The 27,965-nt window shown below is 40.8% G+C and overlaps 1 protein-coding gene across 1 annotated transcript in view; it reads left to right on the forward strand.

The window, feature by feature from the left end:
- Positions 1-27,965, forward strand: part of LOC118797898 (lysophosphatidic acid receptor 1-A-like) — a 41,590-nt gene that overhangs the window by 6,737 nt on the left and 6,888 nt on the right. The window contains exons 2-4 of the mRNA XM_036557195.1: positions 17,382-17,918; positions 19,752-20,166; positions 21,716-21,972. Of these exons, the coding sequence (XP_036413088.1) occupies positions 17,583-17,918; positions 19,752-20,166; positions 21,716-21,972 (1,008 nt within the window). The 5' untranslated portion in view covers positions 17,382-17,582. The remainder of the gene's footprint in view (positions 1-17,381; positions 17,919-19,751; positions 20,167-21,715; positions 21,973-27,965) is intronic.

Consider the following 27,965-nt stretch of genomic DNA (forward strand, 5'->3'; position numbering starts at 1 on the left):
TGCTCACTCTTGCCCATTCTCATTCTTTCTCTCTTACTCACTTGCTCACTCACTCTCACTTTATCTGTCTATCTATCCGTCATTCTCTGATTTTTTTCTCTCACTTCATTCTCTGTCTCTTTGTCTTCCTCTGTTCTTTTTCTCTATTTTTCCTCTCTCTCTCTGATTATACTGTAATTATGTTTAGTTAGTATTACCTGCTTTTTATATTTGATATCAGTCATTTTTGTTTGCTTATTCATTTTCTGCCTGTAATGTACAGCAAATTGTGCAAGACCTGCAGAACCTCACTGTATAATGAATGAAAGAGCTCTATAATGTTCATATGATCCACACAGTCACTCTGACAGACTGTAATACACTACAGGAAGTGTAGGGGGCGATATGGCTTCTACTGTTTCATTTAAAAAGCTCTATAATGTTCATATGATCCACACAGTCACTCTGACAGACTGTAATACACTACAGGAAGTGTAGGGGGCGATATGGCTTCTACTGTTTCATTTAAAAAGCTCTATAATGTTCATATGATCCACACAGTCACTCTGACAGACTGTAGTTCTTAACCAGCCTCGTAAAATAAACAGTTGTCCTTGTTGTTGCTCGGATGCTCCAGGAAGTTTGGCTCTGCCTGCTAGCGTGTTATGCTTTTTGCTAATGAGCTCAGTTGCTGCCCGTCTCACAGACAATAACAAGTGCCTACCAGACTCGGCGGGCGGTTTCCTGTCTCACTGAAGTCTGAAAGTGCTTTACATGTTTGAGTTTGTGTGGTTTTCAAACAGGAGATTAAAAGTCAAATGATCTGGCGGGTCTTGTTAGCTTTTCATTAGACTAGCGCTGTGCTCTCCTGCTCGGTGCAGATAATGTAACAGTGAGCAGACAGGATGACATGATATACAGTATGATTAGCAACATAGAACATGTTAAACACAGAACCGTATTTAATCCACCAGATGGTATCTAGTTACCAATATCTTGTCAGTATCTTGTCTTACAAACTAACCAATGATAAACAGCATAGTAGGTGAATAGAATAGTGGCCAGGGAGCAGATGTTTCTGATAAAGTGGCCAGGGAGCGGATGTTTCTAATAAAATGGCCAGGGAGCGGATGTTTCTAATGAAGTGGCCAGAAAGTGGAAGTACAAGGCAGGTGTTTCTAATAAAGTGGCCAGGGAGTGGATGTTTCTAATAAAGTGGCCAGTGAGCAGATGTTTCTAATGAAGTGGCCAGAAAGTGGAAGTACAAGGCAGGTGTTTCTAATAAAGTGGCCAGGGAGCGGATGTTTCTAATAAAATGGCCAGGGAGTGGATGTTTCTAATAAAGTGTCCAGTAAGTGGAAGTACAAGGTGGGTGTTTCTAATAAACTGGCCAGTGAGTGGAAGCACAAGGTGGGTGTTTCTAATGAAGTGGCCAGTGAGCGGAAGCACAAGGTGGGTGTTTCTAATAAAGTGGCCAGTAAGCGGAAGCACAAGGTGGGTGTTTCTAATAAAGTGGCCAGTAAGCGGAAGCACAAGGTGGGTGTTTCTAATAAAGTGGCCAGTAAGCGGAAGTACAAGGTGGGTGTTTCTAATAAAGTGGCCAGAGAGTAGAAGCACAAGGTGGGTGTTTCTAATAAAGTGGCCAGTAAGTGGAAGCACAAGGTGGGTGTTTCTAATAAAGTGGCCAGTAAGTGGACGTACAAGGTGGGTGTTTCTAATAAAGTGGCCAGTGAGTGGAAGCACAAGGTGGGTGTTTCTAATAAAGTGGCCAGTGAGTGGAAGCACAAGGTAGGTGTTTCTAATAAAGTGGCCAGTAAGTGGAAGCACAAGATGGGTGTTTCTAATAAAGTGGCCAGTAAGTGGAAGTACAAGGTGGGTGTTTCTAATAAAGTGGCCAGTGAGTGGAAGCACAAGGTGGGTGTTTCTAATAAAGTGGCCAGTGAGTGGAAGCACAAGGTGGGTGTTTCTAATAAAGTGGCCAGTGAGTGGAAGCACAAGGTGGGTGTTTCTAATAAAGTGGCCAGTGAGTAGAAGTATAGGGTAGGTGTTCCTAATAAAGTGATCTTTGTGTCTGAAATAGATCCAGAGTCGACTGTTTTACGGAAGCAGGAAGTAGATTTATTGTTGCACCTCCTGCGATTCTGAAATCGTGTCGCTGCTCCTGAATACCTGCGGCCGGTCAGTCCCTGAGGAACGTGCAGGTACAGGGTTACGCAGTCAGCTTCACTGCAGGTTTCAGACGAGTCTGGCAGGTACGGCAGCCCTGAAAGCTGAGCTGTAAACAGATTGTGCTCCTCCCACTGCGCTCTACTCTCCGGGTGTTCCTGCTGTTGTGTCAGAATTACGTAATCCTCTGACCTCCTAATCCAGTAAACAAATCACAGCAGGTCTCGGGATACACTGCCTGTCAGATGTTTGGGGACACCTCCCTTTCAGAGCACTGTTTGATTTTCACTGTTACTTTTCAGTTCAGTAAATATTAACTCACGAATCTCCCTGTCTGAAGTTTTCATTCAGTCCTTATGTTCTCTGAGCTCTGAACACACTTCTGAAGACAATTTTAAAAATTAGCTGAATTTTACCATATAAAAGCTTCTTAATTTATCATGAAATGTGGTATTTTGGTCACATGGGCCACTGATTTTTTCAACAAAACAGTACAAAATCCAAATCTTACAGGGAACAAATGTATGAAAATTGCTTGTAATAAAAAAAATCAAATGGTTTTTGTTAAAAATTTATCCAAGGTATAATTTTACAAAATTTCCTCACTTTAGACCAATCAGAAATGTAATTGCTGGGCATGATTGGTCCTTTGTAAAGGTTAAGTTTATCGTAACACAGCTCTGCACAGATATTTCATATACAGTCATACGCAAAAGTCAAATTACACACTTTGTCGATTCTCTAGGCGTAAATAAGTAGCACATCCTCTACAGAGAGAACACACTTAAATATGGCTTTTTCCTGCCAGTTTTAATGCACAGTGTGGTAACGCTTTATTTGGATGGTCCACTGTTCACTCTCAGAAATAAAGGTACTAAACTGTCACTGGGTCAGTTCCCCTCTTATCACTGGGGTGGTTCCCTCAAGGCTCCATCTCAGTACCTTTAGTCAGGGAACATAACTGAACCATAATCCACTGAAATGATATGTTCTAAGCTGTACTGACTCCACACACCCCGTCTCGTCTCCAGGCTTTTATTTTACTGTTCTGTTTTAAAACATTCGGTAATGAAAAGGTACAAATACAAACTTTTCACCTGGAAAAACTTATTTAAGGAACACAATCAGACCTTAAAACCACATTTACACTGTTTGTACCTTGATGAATGAAAAATGTTCCTGAACAGAACCTTTATTACTAACAGTCTAGACGCTCAGTCTGTCTTTAACTAACATTCAACTAAATATCTGTTAAATGCAACTGAATTTGAAGTTGTGTGTGAAAGCAAACCCTGGCCAATCAAAACCTACACCTACTCCTTGACCTTAGACCTTACCCTGACCATAATGTTGTTGATAGTCAACAAAAGTATCACCGGAAAGCTTGTTAATAACATAAGTGTCTGTAGATCATCTAAAAGCCCAGACTGAACCTCGCTTGGTCCAAAGGTGGTTCAGTCACCTGAAAGGTTTGAGCGCTGGCGTCGCAACAAGAGGAGAAAGTGGGCGTGGCCTTTGGCCTGTTGCAGCCTTTACGTCCTCTTTGGAAAATGTCAGCTTACGACATTGGAGGTTGCATGTATGATATGAGATGTGGTGAATAAGTGGAGGAAAACATGATGGACGTTCTCGGTAAAGTCTTTGTTATTATTATTTTTCTATCATCAAAGAGCAAGTTCATGTTGTGTCAAAGGCTGTGTTCAGACTGCCAGCCCAAATCTGATTTCTGGCAAATCCAGATTGTATCCAGATAGTCTGGACAGCAAAAAAAACACAAGAAACCTGATTTTTTTGCAAATCCAATCCAAACCACATTTTGGAGGTCGTTTGAAATGCGACTCCAATCAGATTTATGAAGAGAGTCATGTAGAGTTTGGAGGGTGAGATGATGCTCCTCCATCTCTCCAGCATCCACGTTTGAAATCTGCATCACCAGTGGTAGCTACATAGTTACTGGTGTCTACGTCATTACCATGGTAGCCCATGAAGATAGACTGGTTATGTTGGGATGCACAAATCCAATCTGAACACTTGGGAATAACAGAGCGGACAGTCAACTAAAAAGATCTCATCCGATTTGCCTGCAGTCTGAAGGCAGCGGGTGCGCAGTGATGTTCCGCTCAGTTCAAAATCAGCTTTTTTCACGAGAGGATGAGAGACAGACATTAAAAAAAGGTTTAATCCTGCAGTTTAACTGTGGCTCCAGATTTACTGAAGTGCATCCAGTTTACAAAACATCTACCAGTGCATGCTGTTGCTTTTTTTTGTTGATGTGCCCCCAACTCAGATATACAGACTCCTCCGAAAATCTGAGTTTCCCCATCAGTAAGTACGTCATTGAGGTGGGGCTGATCCCGTACATACAGTATATCCGCATGACTTGAAGGCAGCGTTTTTCCCAAACTGGCTTTTTCACTCCTATAACTGGTTTTGTGAGGGTGCTGAAATTAAGTGCGTAAATGTGAAGCGAACGGTGACGTCATGCAAAATGATTTGCCTTTTCCTTTGAACTTTTTTTGATAATTTACATCAGAGCTCATCATGACATGGAGCAAGACAACAACATACGCACGTAATTCGCTGTTCCGACTGCTGATGCACACCATTGTTTTTTGTGAGTAACATTTCTTTATGGCAGCCCGCCATGCCAAAATCTTTTCTGACATGGCAGGCCGACCATGTCCGACAATGTCTTGGTGACTCGCCTGGGAAGCCCGATTCCCGCCCCCGCCCCCATGCATGCATTACGGAATTAACTTGGTTACTGGCGCTAGTAGCCTATATTGCATTGTCATTTAGCAGACGCTCTTATAAAGCTCTAATTAAATGAGCTCACTTGTATATTTTCCAAATAAAGAAAAACAGACGAGGCAGATAAAACAGAGCAAGCATTCAGTTAAGTGGGGGGGGGGCAATGACGCATCTCCTTTCTCGCTCCCTTAGGCCCAAGCTGGGTTAGATTAGCTCTTATCCTGGCACTGTACCGCACCCTGACCTTATCTACACACTTTATGGCTGACTTAAATGACGTGACTGCCACTGTTGTCGTACACTTTTCTGTGGCTGTGAAATGTGCTGGTGACTCCTCTCACTCACCGGGAGAGACTCACTTCCTACAACAGACCTGCTCAGACTGAGTCACATTCGCAGGTGCAGTTAGGCTGCTGAGTGAAGCACTGACAATAGCACAAACAATAGTTTGATGTCTTCATTTTTTTCAGTAGTAGTACTCCACCCACTCCCAGTCATGCATCCATGACTGATACTGATCTGATATTTCTTCTTTGAAACTGATACTGATCTGATATTTCTTCTTTGAAATCTTGCTTGAAATCATCGTCATCATTACTTTTATATATAGAGCATCTTTCTCATGCTCAAGGACACTTTTTACAAACACAGGCTTTACAAAAATTACAAGACAAACATAAGTAAAACAACACGCATATGCACACACAGAGTCCCCATAGTTGGCAGGGGGACTCCCCAGACCACGGTATAGAGTCACTTAGATAGTCCAGAGTCCTTAGCTGTGGAGAAGCTGTAGCTGTAACCGGTCCAGGTGGTCTCGTAGCTATAATATGGCGTTGCTCAAGTGACCGGTCCAGGCGACCTCGTAGCTGTAATATGGCGTCACTCGAGCGACCGGTCCAGACGGCCTCATAGCTAAATATGTCGTCACTCGAGCCACCGGTCCAGGTGGTCTCGTAGCTATAATATGGCGTTACTCGAGCGACGGGTCCAGGCAGCCTTGTAGCTGTAACATGGCGTCACTCGAGCGACTGGTCCAGGCAGCCTTGTAGCTGTAACATGGCGTCACTCGAGCGACCGGTCCAGCCTTGTAGCATCCAAACATATAAACAATACAAAACGAACAAAAATTGATTTTTTTTCAAGGAATCTTTTTTTTTTTTTCCCCACATCCAGCCGTTTCAACCACTGCTATCCATCGATCCTGACGCTCAGTCTCTAATGCTAAGCCAGGTGGTCGTATTCTGCGTTTTGTGAACATGTATGTAGACATATGCAAATGTTTGGGCACCCTTGCTGAAATTGTGTTCCATTTGTTGATTTTGTCAGTGTAAATAAGTTAACGTTTTGGGGGAAAGATAAAACGTGGCCTGTGCAAAAGTTATGACACATTTTAAAAGTTGTATCTTTTCCAATATTTTCGAATATACACACAGAAACTGGGCCTTAAAAGTAGCAGAAAGATGCACACACATTTAAGTGTGTTCTCTGTACAGGGTGTGTTATTTTCCGAACATAATTTGACCAGTGATGTTAAAACATCGGACAACAGTACCTGGATGAATATTGTCACATATGTATGAGAAAGATGTTCCCCAGGGTTCCTGTATGAGTGCCTCCCTCTTTCTCTACAGGTAGGAGTGCTGCTTTCTGCTTGTGGTTCAGCCGTGAGCTTTATTCTTTGTTCTTGAAGTTTTCTCCTGTAATGCTGTTCAAACCGAGACTGTGGTTAAGTGTGATTAATAGCGGCTCTGTGAGAGGACCGTGGTCAGTGTTGGTGCATGTTCTCAGGACAGTGGGGTGATTGTGTGTGAGCGTATACAAGGGAAGTGCTCGTTGTTTGAAGAGTTTCACACATCTTTTGACACACCGTCTGACTCAGCAGATTCAGCAGAACCTGGCACTAGAGAGTTCAAGTACTGATGAGTTACTGAGCGGTTAACCACGGGTGAAGAGAAAAGCACTTCCGTTTAGTCTTTTATGTGAACTCTCTGGCGTTAAGAGCAAATGTAGAAGCAAGTTGATGAATACATTTAAAAACGTTTTGTTATCCAAAAATAGCGGAAGGAAATCTGCAGTTTTTCTGTTGGATGAGTAACAAAGGCCAACCTTCAGATAGACACTGATGAGGACTCATTGTTCTCTACATTAGGTCTTTTCTCCTCAATGGACGACGTTAAACACCTGCACCCAGCTAACATCTGATACACACTTAAAAAAAGATGCTTCTTCAAGGGTTCTTTAGTAAAGGCAGTGGTTCTTTTTGGAACCACAAGTTCCATATAGAACCATCTGCGTTCTTAAATGGTTCTTTGCAAGGCAAAAGTGTTCTTCAAATTGATGGAGAATGTGTTGTATACGGTTCTATATAGAACCAAAAAGGTTCTGCTATTGTTATGATGACAAGTTTGTTTACAATAGCAGATCCCTTTTTGGTGCTATATAAAACCCTTTTGAAAATGAACCGAATGCCACACATTCTGCATCAGTCTGAAGAACTATTTTGCCATGCAAAGAATCATTGCCTTCACTAAAGAACCTTTGAAGAACCATCTTTAAGAGTGTAGAGTGGTTAGCTAGGTCAGCAATTAAGACAATATTGATAACATGCGATGTTGGATAAAGCTGTTGGGTTTCACGGCAACAATAGGAGACGATATGATAAATAATTATTTATTGGTTTGTCTGTAAAGGCTACGAATCGCTGGTCACTCATCACCTGTGGACATTTCTGCTCCAACTGACCGTTGGTTGCCATGATTTCACTGTCACCAATCGCCACATTGCTTCAGTCCTTAGTTGCATAAAGTTAAGTTTATAACAATAAAATTACCAAAAAAAAAAAGAAAAAGATAACAATAAAAATATGATTGATTGTGCAGCCCTGTTAGCTATAAAGCCACACTACTACTGCACACTATTGCACCAATTAAAAAGAAATGAAATACCTGCTCACATCAGAACTGATCAGCATTACCTCAGTTGCTTTTTCTATAAAGGCTACAAACTGCTGGTCGCTCATTATGGCATTGAATATTGGTGAAATTTGTGATTTCAGGATGCACTGAATCATTTCTTAAAGATTCATAATTTGAATCGGACCAAATTGTGGTGAAATTTGAGATTTCGGATTTCTCAGTTCTTTCCTAAAGAAGCTTTGAATTATATTGAAATGAGAGATTGCCTGTTGTGCTCAGTTGTTTCCTTAAGAATCACAGATTGACTTGAATTGTGATGAAATTTGTTGAGATTTCTCAAAGCACTAAATCTTTTCATAAAGACTTAAACTGAATCGAATCTTGGTGAAATCTGACACTCTGATGCACTGAATTATTTCCAAAGATTCATCATCCAGTTGGGTTCTGAGGAAATTTTGAGATTTCATGATGCACTGAATCGTTTCGTAAAGAAACATTTCCTAAACGTCAGCAAGGTTTAAAAGTTCTCACTCATGGAACTAAACAGGGAGGCCGATGATTCAGACAGCAGTGGGCTTGTTGTGACATGCTGTAGATACGAATTGCATAGATTGTAAATCTTATAAACTTCAGAATGTTTTAAATCAGGCTTTCTGCTGAGTGAGTGCAAAGCACACTTTACTTAGCATGACTCTGCTTTTCTGAGGAAAGAAATGGATGAAATGATGCAATTTCCCGAGTTTGTATTGTCACTCATCGCTTGCCACATCCATATCGTGACTCATAGGAATGGATTGTGCTTTATTCTCAATAACAGAACATAAACAGCCAACTGTGTTTTAGTCTCAGTAACAGAGAACATAAACAGCCCCTGATTAGCGTCCCTTTTATTCACTGTACCACTGTACAATCCTCCATATCGCTCTGTCATCTAAAAGCACTGGATCATACTGTGCAAGTATCTCAAAGACCCCCTTCATTTACTTAGTTTCCAGTCAAAATGGCCAGTTAGTACGAGTTATAGATGTTTCAGGAGATTTCTGTGAGATTAGATATAAGATAATCTACCTGTATAATGAAAGAGAAAGTCAAAAGAAAAACAGGTGGGGAAAAAACTGTTCAAAAACTGTGAACTGTTCAGAAAATGTGGCTCCTAACAACCACCTGGAAGAGCTGGTCGACCCCAAAACTGCCCCCATCAGATAAACAGCACTTAAAGCTTTCATCTCTGAGAGAGAGGAGAAAATCAAGCTGCTTCAGATCTGAAAACATCCACAGGTGTTTCTGTTCATCCTTCCACTGTGAGAAGACGACTCGGCGCTATGGGTCTGACAGGATTTGCAAGATTAGCTTAGCTAGCACACAGCGATGTAGCTAAAAGACCTCGCTACACAGATACCTAGAACCTACTAACGTTGGTGTAGTTTTACTTCAGATATAATCTTTTTCATTGTTTATCATGTAAATTTGTCGTTACGTAATTGAACAGTTGAATGTTTTGCTTTATATTCATTATGGGGCAACTTTACAAGGCTAGTTAAGATGGCTGTTCTTCCTATGTTAATGTTAACAGGATCCACGAGGGAACCATGTAAGCAGACGCGCTGTGTTGGAACACGAATAGAGCCAAATGGATCAGTGGTGTAATCTGATAAGTGATTGATTGTAGTAAGCTAATTATGATCAGCTAACCTGTTCACAGTTAGCAAAACTAGCTAGCGGATATCAGCTAAGATACATAATTAGCCATATAAATACCTAAAACCTATTAATGTTACGTTTATGGTGTAGTTTTAGTTCAGATGTAATACTGGCCTTTAATGTTAAGTAATAGAATCATTTAATTTTGTGTTAAATTAAGGGGAAACTTTACAAGGCTAGTTAAGATGGCTGTTCTTTGTTATGTTAATGTTAACTCGACAGGATCCACGGGGAACCATGCAAGCAGACGAGTTGCTTTACAATACAAACGGTGTGGAATCCATCAGTGGTGTAATCTGATGTAGTAGGCTAATTATGATTAGCTGTCCTGTTCACAGTTAGCAAAACTAGCTAGCAAATATCATCTAAGATACATAATTAGCTATATAAATGCCTAAAACCTATTAATGTTACGTTTATGGTGTAGTTTTAGTTCAGATGTAATACTTGCCTGTAACGTTAAGTGATAGAATAAGTTAAATTTTTGTTAGCTAGTTAAGACGGCTGTTTTTGGTTACGTTAAAGTTAACTCTAAACTCTACAGGATCCACGAGGAACCCAAGCAGTGGAGTTAGAATGAAAAGTAGGGCAGAATCGGATCAGAATCAGTGGTGTAATCTGCAGTAGTGAGTTTACTGTGATTAGCTGACCTGTTCACATTTAGCAAAGCTAGCCTAGCTAGCATATAGCAGCTAAGACACTTAGTCAGCTATGTAAACGCCTGAAACCCACGTCACATTCATGGTGTTGTTTCACTTGAGGTATAATATTGGATGTTTTTCATTTAAGTATGAATTTAAAACCACAGCATTTAAGTAATAATGGAAATATTTATTACGGGGCAACTTTACGAGGCTAGTTAACACAGGTGTTCTTAGGTTAATTAACTCTCCACAATCTACAAGGAACCATGCAAGCAGTGGAGTTAGGACGAAAAGTAGTGCGGAATTGATCGGTGGTATAATCTGATGTAGTAAGCTAATTGTGATTAGCTGACATCTTCAGGTTTAGGAAAACTAGCCTTGCTAGCACATAGCAACCAAGGCACTTAGTTAGCTATATAAACAAACCCACGTCATGTTCATGGTGTTGTTTTACTTTAGGTACAGTCTTGTAGGTTTTTTTGTTTACGTATGAATTTAACATTACAGCATTTAGTAATAATGTTAATATTCAATATGAGGCAAATTTACAAGGCTAGTTAAGAAAGCTGTAAGGTGGCTGTTCTTAGATACGTTACTGTTACCTCTCCATAATCTACGATGAACCCAGGCAGTGGAGTTAGATTGAAAACGTGGTGTGGAATCGATCAGCGGTGTAATCTGCAGTGGTGGGTTTGCTGTGATTAGCTGACCTTGTCATGATTAGCAGAACTAGCCTTAAGCAGCTTAACTAGCTATATAAATAACTCATGGTATGTTTACAGTGCAGTTTTACGAATATAATCTTGAATGATTTCAACATTATAACATTTAAGTCAGTAAATGATAGAATTCTGTGTTATTTTTGCTGCAAGGCTACTTAAAATAGCTATTGGCAGCTATGCTAACATTATTTCAATCCAGGATCCAGTGCAAGCAGGTACCTGCAAGCACCCTGACAGGTTTTCTCACCACGTCAGAGCGGAAATTTTTATATAACTTTCTAAAGAGGGGCTTTCCACTTTTCAGCTTCGGGCCACCAGCCTAGCAACAACAATTTTTTGAAGGTATAAACGCCCATAAAGCCATTTCCTTGTAATACCTGTGTGGCAGGTGTTTGCAGAACAAGTTTTTCTTTCAATTTGGTAGCAGCTTGACAAGAAGTGAGGGAGAGTCGTATTTCCCTGGACAGTGTAAAATTAAAATAGATTTTTTTTTTGTCAAGATTTAAAAAAATGTGTGAATGTTATGCATCATTGTGCATTTTTCCGTATCAAATAAACACCACGTGTAATTTGGAGAACCGAGTTTTTCTGTTTTCTGAAATATGAGTACCAAGCTAAGAAGCCTAGCTGCAAAAACAGCCCATTTTAAAGTCACAGCTTTTATATTGTAACAAAAATGAAGCTATTCATATACAAATCCCAGCAGGTGTACGACGTGTAGCTGCATGCACTGCTGACTACGCTTCTGGAATCAGTGACAAGCGGCTGTTTTTATCTCCTGAATGGAACAGGAATGCGGAATTTCTGATTGTTCCTTCTTCACTCACGCCGGGTGCAACCAGTCAGGGATTGGTTTCCCTTCAGTTCACCAGAGTTCAAGATATGAGAGCAGGAACCCGACCGTGAACCTGGAGCAGCTCTTTATGACTGATCTCCACTGTTCGCTTCCAATATTTTCAGCTTCACATTAAGAATTTGTCATAAGCACAGAGAGACAGGCTGCACTGTACAGTGAAGTTTGCATACTGTACAACTGTGCACTACTAAAGAACCCTTGAAGAACCATCTTTAGGAAAGGAAATAGTTCTATACAGAACCATGAACATGCAAAAAACCTTTGCATGATTAAAGGGTTCTTTGCATCGTGACAGGTTTCTTCAGATTGTGGGAGAATGTGCTGTACATTACATACATACATTACATACATCCTAACCCTAACCTTTACCTCAACCTAAAACCTAAACCCAACCCTCACCCTGGCCCTAATCCTAACCCTAACCTCCACCTAAAACCTAAACCCAACCCTCACCCTGGCCCTAATCCTAACCCTAACCTCCACCTAAAACCTAAACCCAACCCTCACCCTGGCCCTAATCCTAACCCTAACCTCCACCCAAAACCTGAACCCAACCCTCACCCTGGTCCAAATCCTAACCCTAACCTTAACCTCAACCTCAGCCCAAAACCTACACCCAACCCTCACCCTGGTTCTAGCCCTAATCCTGGTCTAAATCCTGACCCTAACCCCACCACTGTTAAGAGTTTCAGTAGATAGTTTGTTAACAATTTGAACATCTGTAGATAATCTATTGGAGACTATCCAAATAAAGTGAGACCCAAGCTTGTAACAATAGAAGAACCCTTTTGGGTGCTATATAGAACCACTTTCAAAAAGATGGTAATTTAATCATTAAGTTAAATTACGGTAATCATCGAAAAAGGTTCTTTGAGTGTTCATGGTTCTATATAGAGCCATTTTCATTACAAAAGAACCCTTGAAGAACCATCTTGTTATCAGCATGAATTTTTTAAACAATATTTTTCATGATATTTAGTTTTTCTGTGGTTTGTGAACTAAATGCACCAGTAAAATTGTCCTGTCACATTAAAAAAGACTGAAAAACTCTCAGTACTGTGATTTTTTTTCTTTTAATCAATGCTCACAAAAACAAACTGTTTAAGAAGGAACAGGAAGAGAAATCAAGCAGTTGGTAAAAATAAATAGGCTGCCATCCGAGAAAAGAGATCCTGTCATAATGGGTTCCCTTCCAACTAAAGATGATGCCAGAATGGGCTGCCTTCCTGTAAAAGACGAGCTATTTTAGTGCAAAATCGGTTATCGAAGTGAAATTATCTTAAAAACCTGGGGGTCGACAGTTGTGGAAAGAGTTCAAGTAGAAGTATGTAGTATAAGAGTTTACCAAGAAATGTGACTCGAATGTTTATCGCATGTACTCGAGGTGTGGCTGTAGATTAAAGTGACACTTTGGCCAAAATAAAAACTCATTTTCCCACCTGACCCCACACATAATTCACCCATCAGGTGATGTTCGGTGTCTGAACGTTCCTTCTTTAGTTTTAGCACTGGAGCTACGAGGCTAATGTAGCTAACAAGTACTGGAAGCTTATACCAACCAGTTAGCGCAGTGTTAGATGACCGCACGCTCACCTCAGACCATGTGGAGGTGTTTAGTATTTCTTGTAGTCTGGATTATGTGGTTTCTAACACTGTATGACACACTGTTCTTTATAAACATGGACTGCAGATCAGTTTGTGAGGATTACGAGGGGAGATTTCCTGAATGAGGCCTGAGGAGAGACAGCGGGAGAGAGGTGGAGATAAACGAGTGTGGAGGGTGGAGAATGTGCTGGTTTGTGTAATAACAGGCTCGGACTGGTAACCGGTGTTTAAAGTTCAGCCCTGCCCAGCTTGGTCACACATGCACACTCACACATGCAGAGCTACAGTAGCAGTGGGAGTTCAGGCTCATTCAGCCTTATGGAGATTTGTATTTTACTGTTTTACACATTTTATAGCCCATGTGTCAAACACAGGGCCCGCGGGCCAAGTGAGGCCCGTGACACAGTCATATTCGGCCTGGAAATTATTCTAATTTTCAATTATAATAGCCCGTTTCACCCTGAGATGCACTACGGTCCCCATCATGCACTGCAACATAGTGTGTGTTCCTTCTTTGCCCAAAAAACAATCTATGGGCTATGGAGCCCTGCTGGTGACATCCTGTGTACTTAAAAATAATGCATAGTCACAACTTAGTAATGCCTGGGAACAAGACAATTAAGTCGTGGCTATGACTTAGTGAGGTGTGGGAATGAGATCCTAAAGCGTGGCCATGACTTAGTAAGGCATGGGAACAAGATCCTAATGCCACATATTAGGCTCTCATCCCACACCTCGTTTCATTCGTTAATAAGGTGCATCATTATCATTATCCCACGCATTATTTTTATTTATATGGGATGGGTCTAGTTTAAGCAAACACGCAGTTTAACAAAAACTACCTAAAACCATTCATTTTTTTCGTAATTATTTTTCAATATGCATTCAGTGCCTATACGGATGTTGCATTTTTGGCATATTTTGCATAAACAGTGGCCCATTCATGTCGTGGCAAAATGTTAAGTAAAAATGAAATAAAAGCACAGATGGCCCACAGATCAGCTGAGATTTTTAATATGGCCCTTTTAGTGGTTGAGCTTGACACCCCTGGTTTACAGTAGCACTGAAGTAGAAGGGCGATAGGGCAAAAATATATTACAGTTTTTTTATATTGACCTAAAATGTGATGTTCGATAAAACTGTCGGAAATCACGACGACAAAATGAGAAGCGGTAAATTATTACAATAGAGCGCCTCTGACTGGATATGATTTTTTTGGATGGATAAACAGAAAACTAACATCTCCTTTGAAGCAAATAGCAAAACACAAAATTACAAAAGCACCATTATTGCACAAAATAACAAGAAATCAAATACTAACGGCTGCTTACATCAGAACGGAGAGCAGAAAGAAATAAACAGTCAGCATGGCCTCAACCGTTTTTTCTGTAAAGGCCACAAAAACAAATGTATAATTTATTTTTACACAGGTGCACAGGAATGAATAGTTTTATTTATTTATTTATCTTTAAGTTATTAGATATGTTTGTTGTGACTGTAGCCATTACTGCCTCGCACACTTACTGTATGTGAGAACAATCTTAATGTGTGATGTGTTTTTAATTCTGGATGTTAGTGTTCGAGCTGTGCTGTGTGCGTGGTGTAATTGGCTGTTCAGCCTAATGGTTAAGTACTGGTAAATGTAATGGTAATTTGATCTGTTCCGTCATCGCAGCTCTTAACAATGTGTTTATTGTGGAAACTCATATGGCGATACTGATAAGATAGGATTCATTGTGCAGCCAAAACGGACCCAATAAACTAGCAGCGGCTTATTTAGGAACAGCCATTTAAAAACTCAATACAGTGACTATTATTTCCCATGTCACATTCTGTACTGCGCTAAAACAGGACAAATTAAACTGTCTCTGTAATGAAACATACAGTGTTCAAGTACTGACGATATCCACGACTCAGGAAAGATTATTGGAATACATGGAATTAGGCAGTGAGCATTAAATGTTGGGCTGTCAAATGAAAGACTTATGAGATCGTCTGCAATATGGCCGTCACTGATTAACGACAGTATCTTCCAACTTGGAATCTCCTACTTCCCTCCATGGTTCATTATAGAGAGGTGTCTTTACAGTGGTGGTGATAGGAACCAGGGGTCGCCATGACTACAACACAAATAAAGACATTTTATTTACTATCCAGAACCACCAGTGAACCTACACGAGTCTTCTGAGTCTATATGGAATGTTGATGATGGAAAATAGTGGAAAATCTGAAATAATAAGTTTTCTTTGGGGACTATTTTGCCTCAGAGCGCCCTGCATGTATCCCTCCACCATGAATGGAGTTTAAGTTCTCTAAACTATCATAAAACAGTGTCTCAGTCATCAGGCAGTGAATTCATAACCATTTCATGTAGGAACTTTCTGTGAGGGAGCTTTTAGAGGTGGACGTCTGGTTCCTATCACCACCACTGTGAACAGTTCTGACTGAGCTTCTCTGGAGCGGAGCGTCTCTCGCCCTCTGTTTTTCTCTCTCTCTGCACTGGACAGTGTGGTTGTTTGGGTTGAGGTTAGGTTACAGTCTACACTCTGACTGATTGTGTTGGAGGGGAAGAGAAGAGAGAATGTGAAAGATAAAGCTGTGTTTTTTGCAGTTCTTCTTTGCATGCAGGAATTCGGTACAGTGTGCTGTGCGTGAGCTCACCAACCCGAGCCGTTCCCGTCAAATATTTCACGGTTATTTTGACCAATTGAAACGATTGAAGCTGTTTTATCAGTGAATATGACTCTGAGGTTTATCCTGTGTAGCTATGACATAACTGTAATTTGTTAAAACAAAACAAAAAAAAAAACAAAAACCAAAAAAAAGTTAGGTTTGCTTCTTTAGCTTTAGCTTTACGCTGGTACTGCACTCTTAAAAAAAGATGGTTCTTCAAGGGTTCTGTAGTAAAGTAGATGGTTCTATACAGAACCATGACCACTCAAACACATCAAAGACTTCGCATGATTAAAGCGTTCTTTGCATCATGAAAGCGTTCTTCAGGTTGATAAAGTGCTAAAATGTGCTGTGTATGGTTCCATATAGAACCTTTTTTAAAGACATTTATATAGCACCAATTGTAAAAATAGCAGAACCCTTTTGAAGCTATATAGAACCCTTTTCAAAAAGGTTCCGTATAGAACTATCTACAACACATTCTCCATCAATCTGAAGAATGCTTTCATAATGCAAAGAACCCTTTAATCAAGCAAAGAACTACAAAAGAACCTTTGAGGAACCAACGTTTTTTAAGAGTGTAGGCTAATGTGTACTGTTAAAGATTGTTCTTTAAGGGTTTTTAGGAGTTCTGTATGAAACCATTTCATGAAATGGTTCTTCAGATGGATGCTGAATGTGTTGTATGTGGTTCTGTGTAGAACCTTTTTGAAAATGGTTCAGTGTAGCACCAAAAAGAGTTCTTCTATTGATATAAGCTTCACATCATAATGATAGCAGAACCCTTTTGGAGCAATGTAGAACCCTTTTCAAAAAGGTTCCATATTTAATCATCTACAGCACATTCTCCATCTGTCTGAAGAACCCTTTCATTATGCAAAGAACCCTTTAATCAAGCAAAGACCTACTAAAGAACCTTTGAGGAACCATCTTGTTTAAGAGTGTAATGTAATGTAAGAGACTAATGTAACTCTTAAAGATGGTTCTTCAAGGGTTTTTGAGTTCTGTATTAAACCATTTTGTGAAGTGGTTCTTCAGATGGATGCCGAATGTGTTTTATACGGTTCTGTGTAGAACCTTTTTAGAAAATGGATCAATGTATATCACCAAAAAGGGAGTTTGTAACCTTGTAAGAAGCCATTATTGGTGCCATATTGAACCATTTTACGTACAGAACTCATGGTTCTAAAAAGAACCGCTGTCTTTAGTAAAGAACTCCTTAAGATCTATTTTAAAAGCATATAGGTAACAAGTCATGAAGATTACAGCCCACCAGTTGGTATGGATTAAAGGAAAAACTAATGATGTCTTTTTGTCTAATTTGCTGTTTCCAAATTTCATTTATATGGTTTTGACTCTTTTTCAGATCTTCCTCGGAAGCTTGTTCTTGGTGTATTGGAGGAGAAACACATGAACCAAAGCTCAATGCCTCACGCTAGTCCATTAGCCAAGAACCCCTTTTCTTAATTTCTACTAGAACCACCACATTGGTGTGCCAACCAACCCTCCCACCCCCAGGCCAGCCAATCGCCTCCCAGTCCAGTTCTGAACTCCACATTTGACCAACATGGCTGCCGTAACTGCAGCTAAACAGACCTGCTACTACAACGAATCGATAGTGTTCTTCTACAACAACTCTCGTAAGCCTATTTCGGACACCTGGCGTACGCAGGACTACATTGTGGTCAGCCTTGGACTGACGGTGTGCGTCTTCATCATCCTGGCCAACATCCTGGTCATGACAGCCATATTTGTAAACCGAAGGTTCCACTACCCCATCTACTACCTGCTGGGGAACCTGGCGGCGGCTGATTTTTTCGCCGGGATTGCGTACATGCACCTGATGTTCCACACTGGGCCATGGACCCAAAAGCTGACAATCTACCAGTGGTTCCTCCGACAGGTGCGTACTTACTTACACATGAACACCAGCTTGCCACTATTTCAAAACAGCATCTCAGAATTTTTGTTTTATTGTTTTTATACACCACTTGACTATGATGTGCTAGCTGCCGCTTTATATTGCGTAAATATGTCTTGATGAATGGACACGACGAAATTCTTCACCAAAACTGAAACCCAGGAGGCGCTCAGCTGAAAACCGAAACAGTTGACGACAAATAAAAACCATAAAATAGACTTATTAAAATTATTAGAGTTTGTAATCCAACGTCCTCAACAATAGAGAACAGTGGATTTTCCAAGATGACGAATATTATATGATTATCATTATGTTCTTCCTGCTCAATTCTACATTCTGCTAAGTCTTACTGCTAAATGCTTAATTTTGTTCATTCTTTCTGTCAAATGCCAACTTCTGCTAATTCTTGCTTCTAAAAACTTATTTCTATATATAAAGTTTATATATTTAATTCTAATTCTGATTGTTACTGCTAAATGCGTAATTCTGCAAATTCTTACTATTAAATGCTAATTCCTACTGCTAAATGCTAATTTTGGTTAAATCGTATTGCTGTATGCTGCTAAAATTTGAGAATTTCTGACCATTCTGAGAAAGAAGCTTAGCTATCCATCATCTTTACAGGAGTTTCTGTTGACCTTTGGTTGTTTGATTGCAGTTAAGAACTACCTAACCTTAACCTCGCTAACCGAAAAGTTTCATCTACAGAGACAAAAATCAGAGTGATTGGTTCAGCCATTTTATAAGCAGTCTTCATTATGGTTTTATTATGCTTTTAACTCTAAAGATCTGTTTTACCTCTCATTTACTGAGGTATATATTATTTTTAGCACAGGAGCAAACTCCTGTAGCATTGAAGTGAACTGTGTTATGGCAGCAGGGAATCAAACCTTCTGCTGTTAGCCTGCTGTGTGTTTGAGTGCGAGTTAGTTTGAACTCTTCATTTACGACAGAAAGAGTGATGGTCATTATCACTGAGGCTGTTTTCTGAGGTTTCGTCATTATTGTTTAACTTTTTTTAAAGTTTACTTGGCTCAAAGCTGAACTGGATCAACCACTCGTTAACCACTCGCTGCTTATCTGCTTTAAATGAGAAAAGAAACCGACGTTCGCAAAGCATAGCAGCTTTTTTATTGTTTTTAATTTAGGAATCAACTGTATGATCATCAGGTTGGCTACTAAGTCTAATGCTAACACCAACCCAAGCTAGCAGCAATTAAACATTATCAGAGTTTCTGTATTAATGATGAGGTATTTCTTATTATGACTTCATCACTAACTAGATTGACTAGATTGATTTCCCACGGTTAGTGGTGTTGTTAGGCATCACTGAATGGAGTAAATGACTAACAGCGCTGCCTCCAGTGGATGATTGCTCTTATAAAACAGCCACAAAATATAATATGACAAAATATGCTTATGTGCAGTAAATAAGCGGCGGGGTGTCAGCATGCATTACTTGTTAGCTATATTAGCCTCGTAGCTCTAGAGCAAAACTAATGAAGCAAACTTTGACTACAGGTGGAAAATTGTGGAAATTTTTCACCGAACTGTTTCTTTATCGTACACCAGTTAGCTCCACCCACACCGTCCGATAGGTTGAAAAGTGCTTGACACATTATTTGTGACAACAGCACATTTTTTTTCCCACCATACCCATCTACACCTAGTGTACCATTCCACTGAATGATCAGCTAACGGAACTACTTTTTGTGGCGGAAGAAGTTGCCATTATTCAAAACATACATTTGAAACAGTATTATTTGCTTAATGACCGAATCACAGCTGCTCAGATGTTCTCCGTGTTTGTCGTAGGGTTTGATCGACACCAGTCTGACCGCTTCGGTCATAAACCTGATGGCCATCGCTCTGGAGAGGCACCAGACCATCTTCACCATGCAGCTGCACAGTAAAATGACCAACCAGCGTGTGTTGCTGCTGATCTTGGGCATCTGGGTGGTGGCCATCCTGATGGGCCTGGTGCCCACCATGGGCTGGAACTGCGTATGTAACCTCAAGAAGTGCTCGATGATGGCGCCCCTGTACCACAAGGACTACCTGGTGTTCTGGGCTGTGCTGAACCTGGTGAGCTTCACCATCATGGTGGTGGTTTACACGCGCATCTTCATGTACGTCCGGCACAAGAGCCAGCGCATGAGCCAGCACACGACGCAGGTCAAGCACAAAGAAACGGTGGAAAGCCTCATGAGGACCGTCTTCGTCATCCTGGGTAAGTCGCCCAGACTCGCACACGTGTGCGTGCGTGCGTGTGCGTGTGCGTGTGCGTGTGTGTGTGTGTGTGTGTGCGTGTGTACATACCAAATAGTCTTAGAGCACATTCTAAAGGACAGTTAGCATTTTAAAATTCTCAAATAAATAGATAGATCGAGATACAAGTTGTTATGACAGCGCAGAGCAGGTACTATTTGGGTGGTGGGTCATTCTCAGCACTGCAGTAACACTGACGTGGTGGTGGTGTGTTAGTGTGTGAGGGAGGAGGGTTCAGAGGCTGTTCTGTGTCAGACGTGTTCAGACTCGTTTATCCAGCCTTTCTTCATTCTCGAACACCTCTGTCTCTCTCCCTCTTTCTACTTTTATCATTTCTCTCTCTCTTGTTATCTTTCTCTTTATTTCACTTTTTCTTTCACTTGCTCTTTTCTTTCTATCTCATTTCTCTCTCTCTCTCTCTCAGTCTCTCCCTCAGATTAAATTCCTTGTCTTTATCACTCCACTCCCTGCGTTGTGTGTGTGTGTGTGTGTGTGTGTGTGTCCTGACAGAACAGCTTGCTTCACACTCGCATATGAAAGAAAACACACACACACACACACACACACACACACACACACATGGTCTGGAAATGCTTAAATTCTTGTGAAATTCTCCTGTTTCATATCAGCACCAGAGACTAAATTGTCAGAGACCCCCCCCCCATCATTTATTAATTTCCAAACAAAACAGCCGTTAAATACAAATTATTCATTTTTCAGCACCAGAAAACACACATTTTAACCCACTCGCTTTCAGTTCCTCAAAGAATCTGCAGACACGCCTCCAAAGTTCAGTCTTAGAAGCTGGTTGATCATTTTCTGAAGTAATCAAACACATTCAGTGGTGTTGAGGTCTGGACTCTGGGGTGGTCAGTCCATCGTTCAGCTTCTTTGTTTGATGTGTCCGTCTCCTTTTCTCAGTGAGGTTCTTCTTGACCGCTACACATCCTTTCAGACCCACAGCGCTGAGTCGTCTTCTCACAGTGGAAGGATGGACAGAAACCCCTGTGGATGTTTTCAGATCTGAAGCAGCTTGATTTTCTCCTCTCTCTCAGAGATGAAAGCTTTAAGTGCTGTTTATCTGGTGGGGGGCAGTTTTGGGGGCTACCAGCTCTTCCAGGTGGTTGTTAGGAGCCACATTTTCTCTGCAGCTTTTAAGTTTTGGAAATTCCTGTATTTTTTCCTTTGACTTTCCTCAGAAACATCTGTTGAACAATTAATAACTTGGGCTTGGGTTCCTAATTAATTGTGCCATTTGGACCCATGAATGTGTGTCTGCAAGAGACTTTACTTAATTAAGCATCGTAGTGACCCCCCCAGCCAAGACCACTTCGAGCCAAATTTGGGAGCCTCCTCAGTTTGTCATTTTGTGCATATGGTCTGGATTATCAATAATAAAAATTCTAGCAATTCCAAGAAGGATTCCAGCACCCACATAATTAATAATAATAATAATAATAATAATAATAGTAGTTATATATTCACCTTATTTCTCTTTCTCTCTCCCTCAGGTTGTTTTGTGATCTGCTGGACGCCGGGTTTGGTCCTGCTGTTGCTGGACGGTGTGACAGATAAAGATTTCGTCTTAAGGGTTGAGAAGTACTTCCTGGTTCTGGCTGAAATGAACTCCCTGATGAACCCAATCATCTACTCGTACCGAGACCAGGACATGCGCCGCACCTTCAAACGGATCCTCTGCTGCCTCTGTCCTCGCGCCGGCCAGAGGGGGCAGCACGCCGGTGTCCAGTTCAACACCCTGGACCAAGAGGTACACTCCGACAGCAACGGGACTCAGATCACCCACCACCCCAAGGGCAGATCCACCCTCCGCCACTGACTGTAACGGCGCCAGCGTTAGCATTAGCGTTAGCTACTTAGCTGCCTAGCTAGCGAGTGCTTCGTTTGTCAATATGAAAATCATCAGGAAAGTGAAACTGCATTTGCAGCAGTTGGGAGGAACAGGTTAGAGTGCATTGGTTCTTCAGATCGGGAGCCGTCTAGATCTTCATTTTTAACACGAAAGTAAACGTGCTGCTTAGGAATAACCAGTCTGAGCGAAACGTCTTAGCAGATTCTGAGCTACACTCAGCTTTTCTTGCGTGTGGTCATTTTACAGTTTTTATTTGGGAAAAATCAATGTAAGGAAGTGGTGTTAGCATCAGTGTTAGCACTGAAAAATCACACCACCATAAAAATGAATATTAATAGCATCAGCAAAGTGAAACTGACATTTGCAGTTTGGGAAGAACGAGATTTTTCTCCGATTGGGAACGAGGCTTAGATACTTGCGTAGGATGCTGAGATTGGACGTAGAGCGCCGCTAGTTTTAAAACTCACAATCAACATCTGAATATAAATGTTAGTAAACGTAGCTGTTTTACAACTTTTACACAGAAAACTGCTCAAATTAATTTAAGATGCTGCTGTTAACATTTTTTTAAACTTTTAAATTTTTTTTCATACCATTTGAGCCACCGACCATCAGCGCTGCAGTTGTTTTGATTGGCTAGCGACTATATTAGCTTCTAAAATGAAAAATGCTTGAATCCCAGCTGTGCCACGTGCAGTCCGTGGATGGGGGTGCAGGACGAGGTGTTGGTGAGTCGAGCACGGTGACGGAGTGGTTAGGGGCGGTTAGTCCCAGATTGGAGGTTATCAAGCCTTACCAAGGCTGATAATTGGAGACAATTAAATTGAAGTTTTTTTTTTTGTTTTTTTTTGTTTTTTTTGGTTTATTTCATTTTTTCTCATGTCCAGAAAATTGAGAATCATGAACTATTATTATTACTATTATTATCATTTATTCTTTTAGTTACTTCCAAGTACAGAAACTGACAAAGATGTCAGGAGAATGCTAATAAGGAAATCAGTGAGTTCAGTGAGCTCTCCACACACTCCATACCTTTTTACCTTTAATTGACTGATGAGTCCAAATCTAACATCAAATATATGCAGCTTATTTGTTAGTAAATAGTTTCGGCTGCGTTCACATTACCAGGCTGAAGTGGCACAGATCTGATTATTTTTCAGAGCCGTGTGAACAAATCAAATCCACTTAGGCTGCGTTCACATTACAAGCCTCGTTGCTCAAATCTGATTTTTTGCTCAAATCCGATCTCTCTGACTCGATGGTTCACACTCGTTTAGGTAAGTGACTCAAATCTGTCATTAATGTGACGAACCGGCGTCCTGAAATGACCCTCATGAGCTCATCCTACTCAGTAACGTCACGTGAATGAATCACGTTCATCATCAGCACAAACTAACGAGCAGAACGAGCTTCGCTGAGAAGATCATTAACTCTGAGCAGCTCTCAGCTTCATTATTAGAGCGAGACGAAGGAGAAAAAGGTGAGATGAGCTGCTTTTCCACCGTTTACAGGCTTTAACTTCTGTTTGCGCTGCTGCCGCCAGAGTAACGCTGAACGCGCAGTGCGGAAAAAGCAGATGAATTCCGATCTGAGCGTCACGTTAAGGTCGCATGGCCACAAATCGGATACGTATCCGATCTAGGACCACATATGAAAGTGGCTCAGGTTGGATATGAAAAGATCAGATTGAATAGATTGAATAGATTCGCGTGTCCACACAGCTCTCAAAACATCAGATCTGAGTCACATTAGGGCAAAAAATCGGATTATTGCTACTTCAACCTGATAATGTGAACACAGCCTTTCGTGTGTGGTCCTTGATTGGGAACGTGTCTGATTCTTGATGAGAACGGTCAGATCAGAATCCATGTGAGGGTTTTTTAGTACCGCGGCAGCAGCGTCTTGCTTCAGGGAGTGAATCTGTTCACATTAATGAGAGATTTGGAAGTGGATCTGTGGATCTGGGGAAAAAATCTGATTTGAGGTGTGTAATGTGAACGTAGCCTTAGAACCACATAGACACACTTTTCCGGTGGCCCCTTAGTGTGGCCTTTTCACCTGACATACGACATGTTTCATACAAGAATTTGGCTCAAGTGACCCAAGCTGTGCTTTTGTAGCTGTCAATCAGTTAGAGGTTTATTTATTTATTTTTTTTGTTTCGACTAGTTGCCTTTTCATATTCAATGTAAATCACATCGCCTAAATGAAATTGACATCCACAGACCAGAACGAGTGCAGACGTTCTTGACTTTGGGGGCCAAACACCCATTTCATTGAATCAGCTGCTTATATATCTGAGCTGGGATTGGTTGAGTGATGTAAACCTCATAGAAAACAAATATTTACCTTTTTAAAACTCATTTTAACAGCTCATGTGGTCTTCGTGTTCTTCAGTGGGCATTCAAAGTTAGGGATGTTTGCAATACACGCATAGTTAAAAACATGACCGGCAACATTACAAGCAGATTATGCTCTATTCTGTGAGTCTAACCATAATTTATTTATAAGTGTAGATACTAATAATGTTCAGATACCCACATGTACATTAATTATCAAGTAGTATTGATGTGTTCTAATCAGATTCCCACACACCTAAAAAAGGGTTCTATATAGAACCCTGAACACTCAAAGAACCCTTCGCTTGGTTAAAGAGTTCTTTGCAGGGTGAAATGGTTCTTCAGAATGATGGAGAACGTGTTATAAAAGGTTCTGTATATTGTTACAAGCTTGACAACGTTACAGTAGAAGAACCTTTTTGGGTGCGACATAGAACCCTTATCAAAATATATACACTACATAAGATGCAGAAACATAAATATGTAAGATCCCCCAATCTAAAGAACACTCACCATGCAAAGAACCATTTGATCATGCAAATCGTTCTTGGAGCGTTTATGGTTCTATATAGATCCATTGTCTTTACTAAAGAACCCTTGAAGAACCATCTTATGCCATCATTCTGGGGGAGACTGTGTGTATGTGTGTGTGTGTGTGTGTGTTTAGAGGTGGGGGCGGCACATCTTCAACAACAATAATAATAATAATAATTATACAGAAGTGGTGCATATTTAGTTTTATATGTGTTCATATAGTGTTTATTGACTCATTCATTCATTCTAATGTACTGTAAATAGTCCCATCATCAGTTTTTTATTGTTTTTAATGTTTTCTCCTTTTCCTTTTTTTTATTTTGTCATTTTTGCTATCCAGAGAAGGCGACAAGAGTTGGAAGACTCGTGGATAGCTTGTAAATTAACTTGCGCTTCATCCTCGTGATTGGATGAAAAAAAAAAAATCGGACTATTCCTCCTTGCCGACCAATCAACTTAACCGTTTGTAAAGTGTGTTTATTGATGACATGTTTCTTTTTTTTCATCTTTATGCTGTGTATCTTTGGGAGAAAGAAGCATAGACTCTGAATTCTGCTGCAGTTTATGATCTACGTGCCCATTAATAGTATCTGTACCCCCAAATGTCCTGAATGTGTGTTAAAGCCTGAACACTGTTAGTTAGAGCATCTGTTTGTGTGGCGTGTGGACTCGTGCTGGGTTTGGGAGAACATTATAACGACCAGCTGTGCTAGCACGCCTAGGATGCTTGTTCGGTACTAGCATGCTAATTTATTGCAGCTTGGGATTAGCTCCACATCTTCGCAGTCCAATAACCCTGCGTCACCCGAGAGTTGCGGTTGCATTGCTCTAAAGTTGTGGCCACGTTGCCACAACCTCCACGACCTACTTCTAGCAGATGTGCAGCGGCTCCCTGGTGTGTCGTGTCCGTCATGCTAGCGTCGCTTCGTGACTCATTTATGAGCTCGTGTGTGTTTTGTAGACTAATCACTCAAATATTTACACATCCGTCCGTCTCCGGTGGAAACATTTCAGCGTAGCGCGCAAAGAGGGGGGTAAATTGTTGCGTTACGCCGAATTGTTCGCGGTCCGCCTTCCTGCCGCTTGTTTGTTCCCCCACACATACATCCACACAAAGGAATGCACTGATAAGTGCCCCTCTTATATGTGCTCAGCAGGCTTTGTGTGGATAGATTGTGGTGTGTTTAGCTGCCATCCAAAAGGGCCCATATCATGCTATTCTCTCCATAATCCATGTTTGAGGTGTAAACAGAGGTTCAGAGTGGTTTGGTGTGAGATGGTTCAGATGTCTTTACAGTGGTGGTGATAGGAACCAGAGGTCGCCATGACTACAACACAAATATAGACATTTTATTTACTGTCCAGAACCACCAGTGAACCTACACGAGTCTTCTGAGCTTATATGGAATGTTGATGATGGAAAATAGCAATAAATCTGAAGTAATACATTTTTGGGGGACTATTTTGCCTCACAGCGCCCTGCATATTATGTATCCCTCCACCATGAATGGAGTTTAAGGCCGAAAATCTTCTCAAAACTATCGTCTCAGTCATCAGGCAGTGAATTCATAACCATTTCATGTAGTGACTTTCTGTGAGGGAGCTTTTAGAGGTGGACGTCTGGTTCCTGTCACCACCACTGTGAACAGCTCTGACTCTAGAACTGAGCGTTTCACAACAAACCACTCAGAATGACTCTGTTTACATCGTAAACATTCAATTATGCAGGCACAATGTTGCAATAAAGGCAGCCTGTTTAAGTGTATGAATTAAATAGAGGTTGGTTAAATCACAAAAATTAATTACGATTTGTTTTTGATACATAAAATTACACAAACATTGAGTGAGAATGAAATACTGGACAGGATATGGGCCCTTTGAACGGGAACTACGTTAAACCTACCAGTGCAATGGCTCAACAGAGCTGCTTTTTTTCAGTTTACTGTAGTTGGTCTTTTAGTGACCACTGCAAAGTTCTCAGAACATCTCAGTAGTTGTGGGGAATTCTCAGTAGGAACATGCATGGCCGTCATACCTCTAGCTAGTTTGTTCCTCGTGCCTCAGCAAGTGCGTTCGAGTGTAATCTGTACGTGTTTCTGTTCATGACCCTGTTGGGGAGGGTGGGGTGTGTGGGGGGGGGTTGGGGTTTTAGAAACATGTGCGATGCATTATGAATGTGTTTGAGAACTTAAAATGGTGTGAAAACTGTGGTTTGGTGTAAACATGACTGTAAGCAATAATTTCCTAGACAGTGCCAGAAAAAGCCAGTGTGGTTTAGCCTTTAGCATCTGAGTTCACACTCGCTTTATACTGCCTGTTTTTCTTTTCTTTCTTCCTGTTTTCTTTATTATTATTTTTTTTTTGTATTTTTGAACGGCTTGTGTTTTATTATTTTCATACACAAATGGATCTCTAGATTATTTTTTTATCCAAATAAACACGCTTGTAAAAGCAGCTTCTCTTTGTCTCGCTGTCTCTTTCGTCCTGCATGCTTGTACTTGCTGAGTTAAAGCGATAGTCCAATTCGGACACCCTCCCCCACAGATGTGGCCGATCAGCCAAGGCATGTTTGGTGCCTGAAGATTAGCAGTGGAGCTACAATAGCTAATGGAGCTAACGAGTAACACTGAATGACGTACTGTTGCCTATAAAGATGGACCAAAGTACGTCTCAAAGCTAAAAAGCAGTCCAGAGCTAAAGGGGGAGCAAAGATGAACAAATCAAACATGCACAAAACTATCGCTTTAACACCGGAGGTGATCCTGAGCAAGGCATGATCGTTTGGTTATGCCTGTTCAGACTGGCTCAGGTTGTGTGCTTGAGGTTTGCCCTTTTATGCTAACATAAAACCAGCTTTACACAAATTAACCACAGAAGCAGAAAAGGCTAAAGCCTAATATCAACTAAGACGTTAACAACTGACCACCAAAAATAGCCACAATCAGGCCATGTTAGCATAAAAGGGCAACCAATTCCACCAATGCTAATGCTAGCCCAGATAGATGAATGGAAATTGCC

This window comes from Colossoma macropomum, unplaced genomic scaffold (genome assembly GCF_904425465.1).
Source record: "Colossoma macropomum unplaced genomic scaffold, Colossoma_macropomum, whole genome shotgun sequence".
NCBI lineage: Eukaryota > Metazoa > Chordata > Actinopteri > Characiformes > Serrasalmidae > Colossoma > Colossoma macropomum.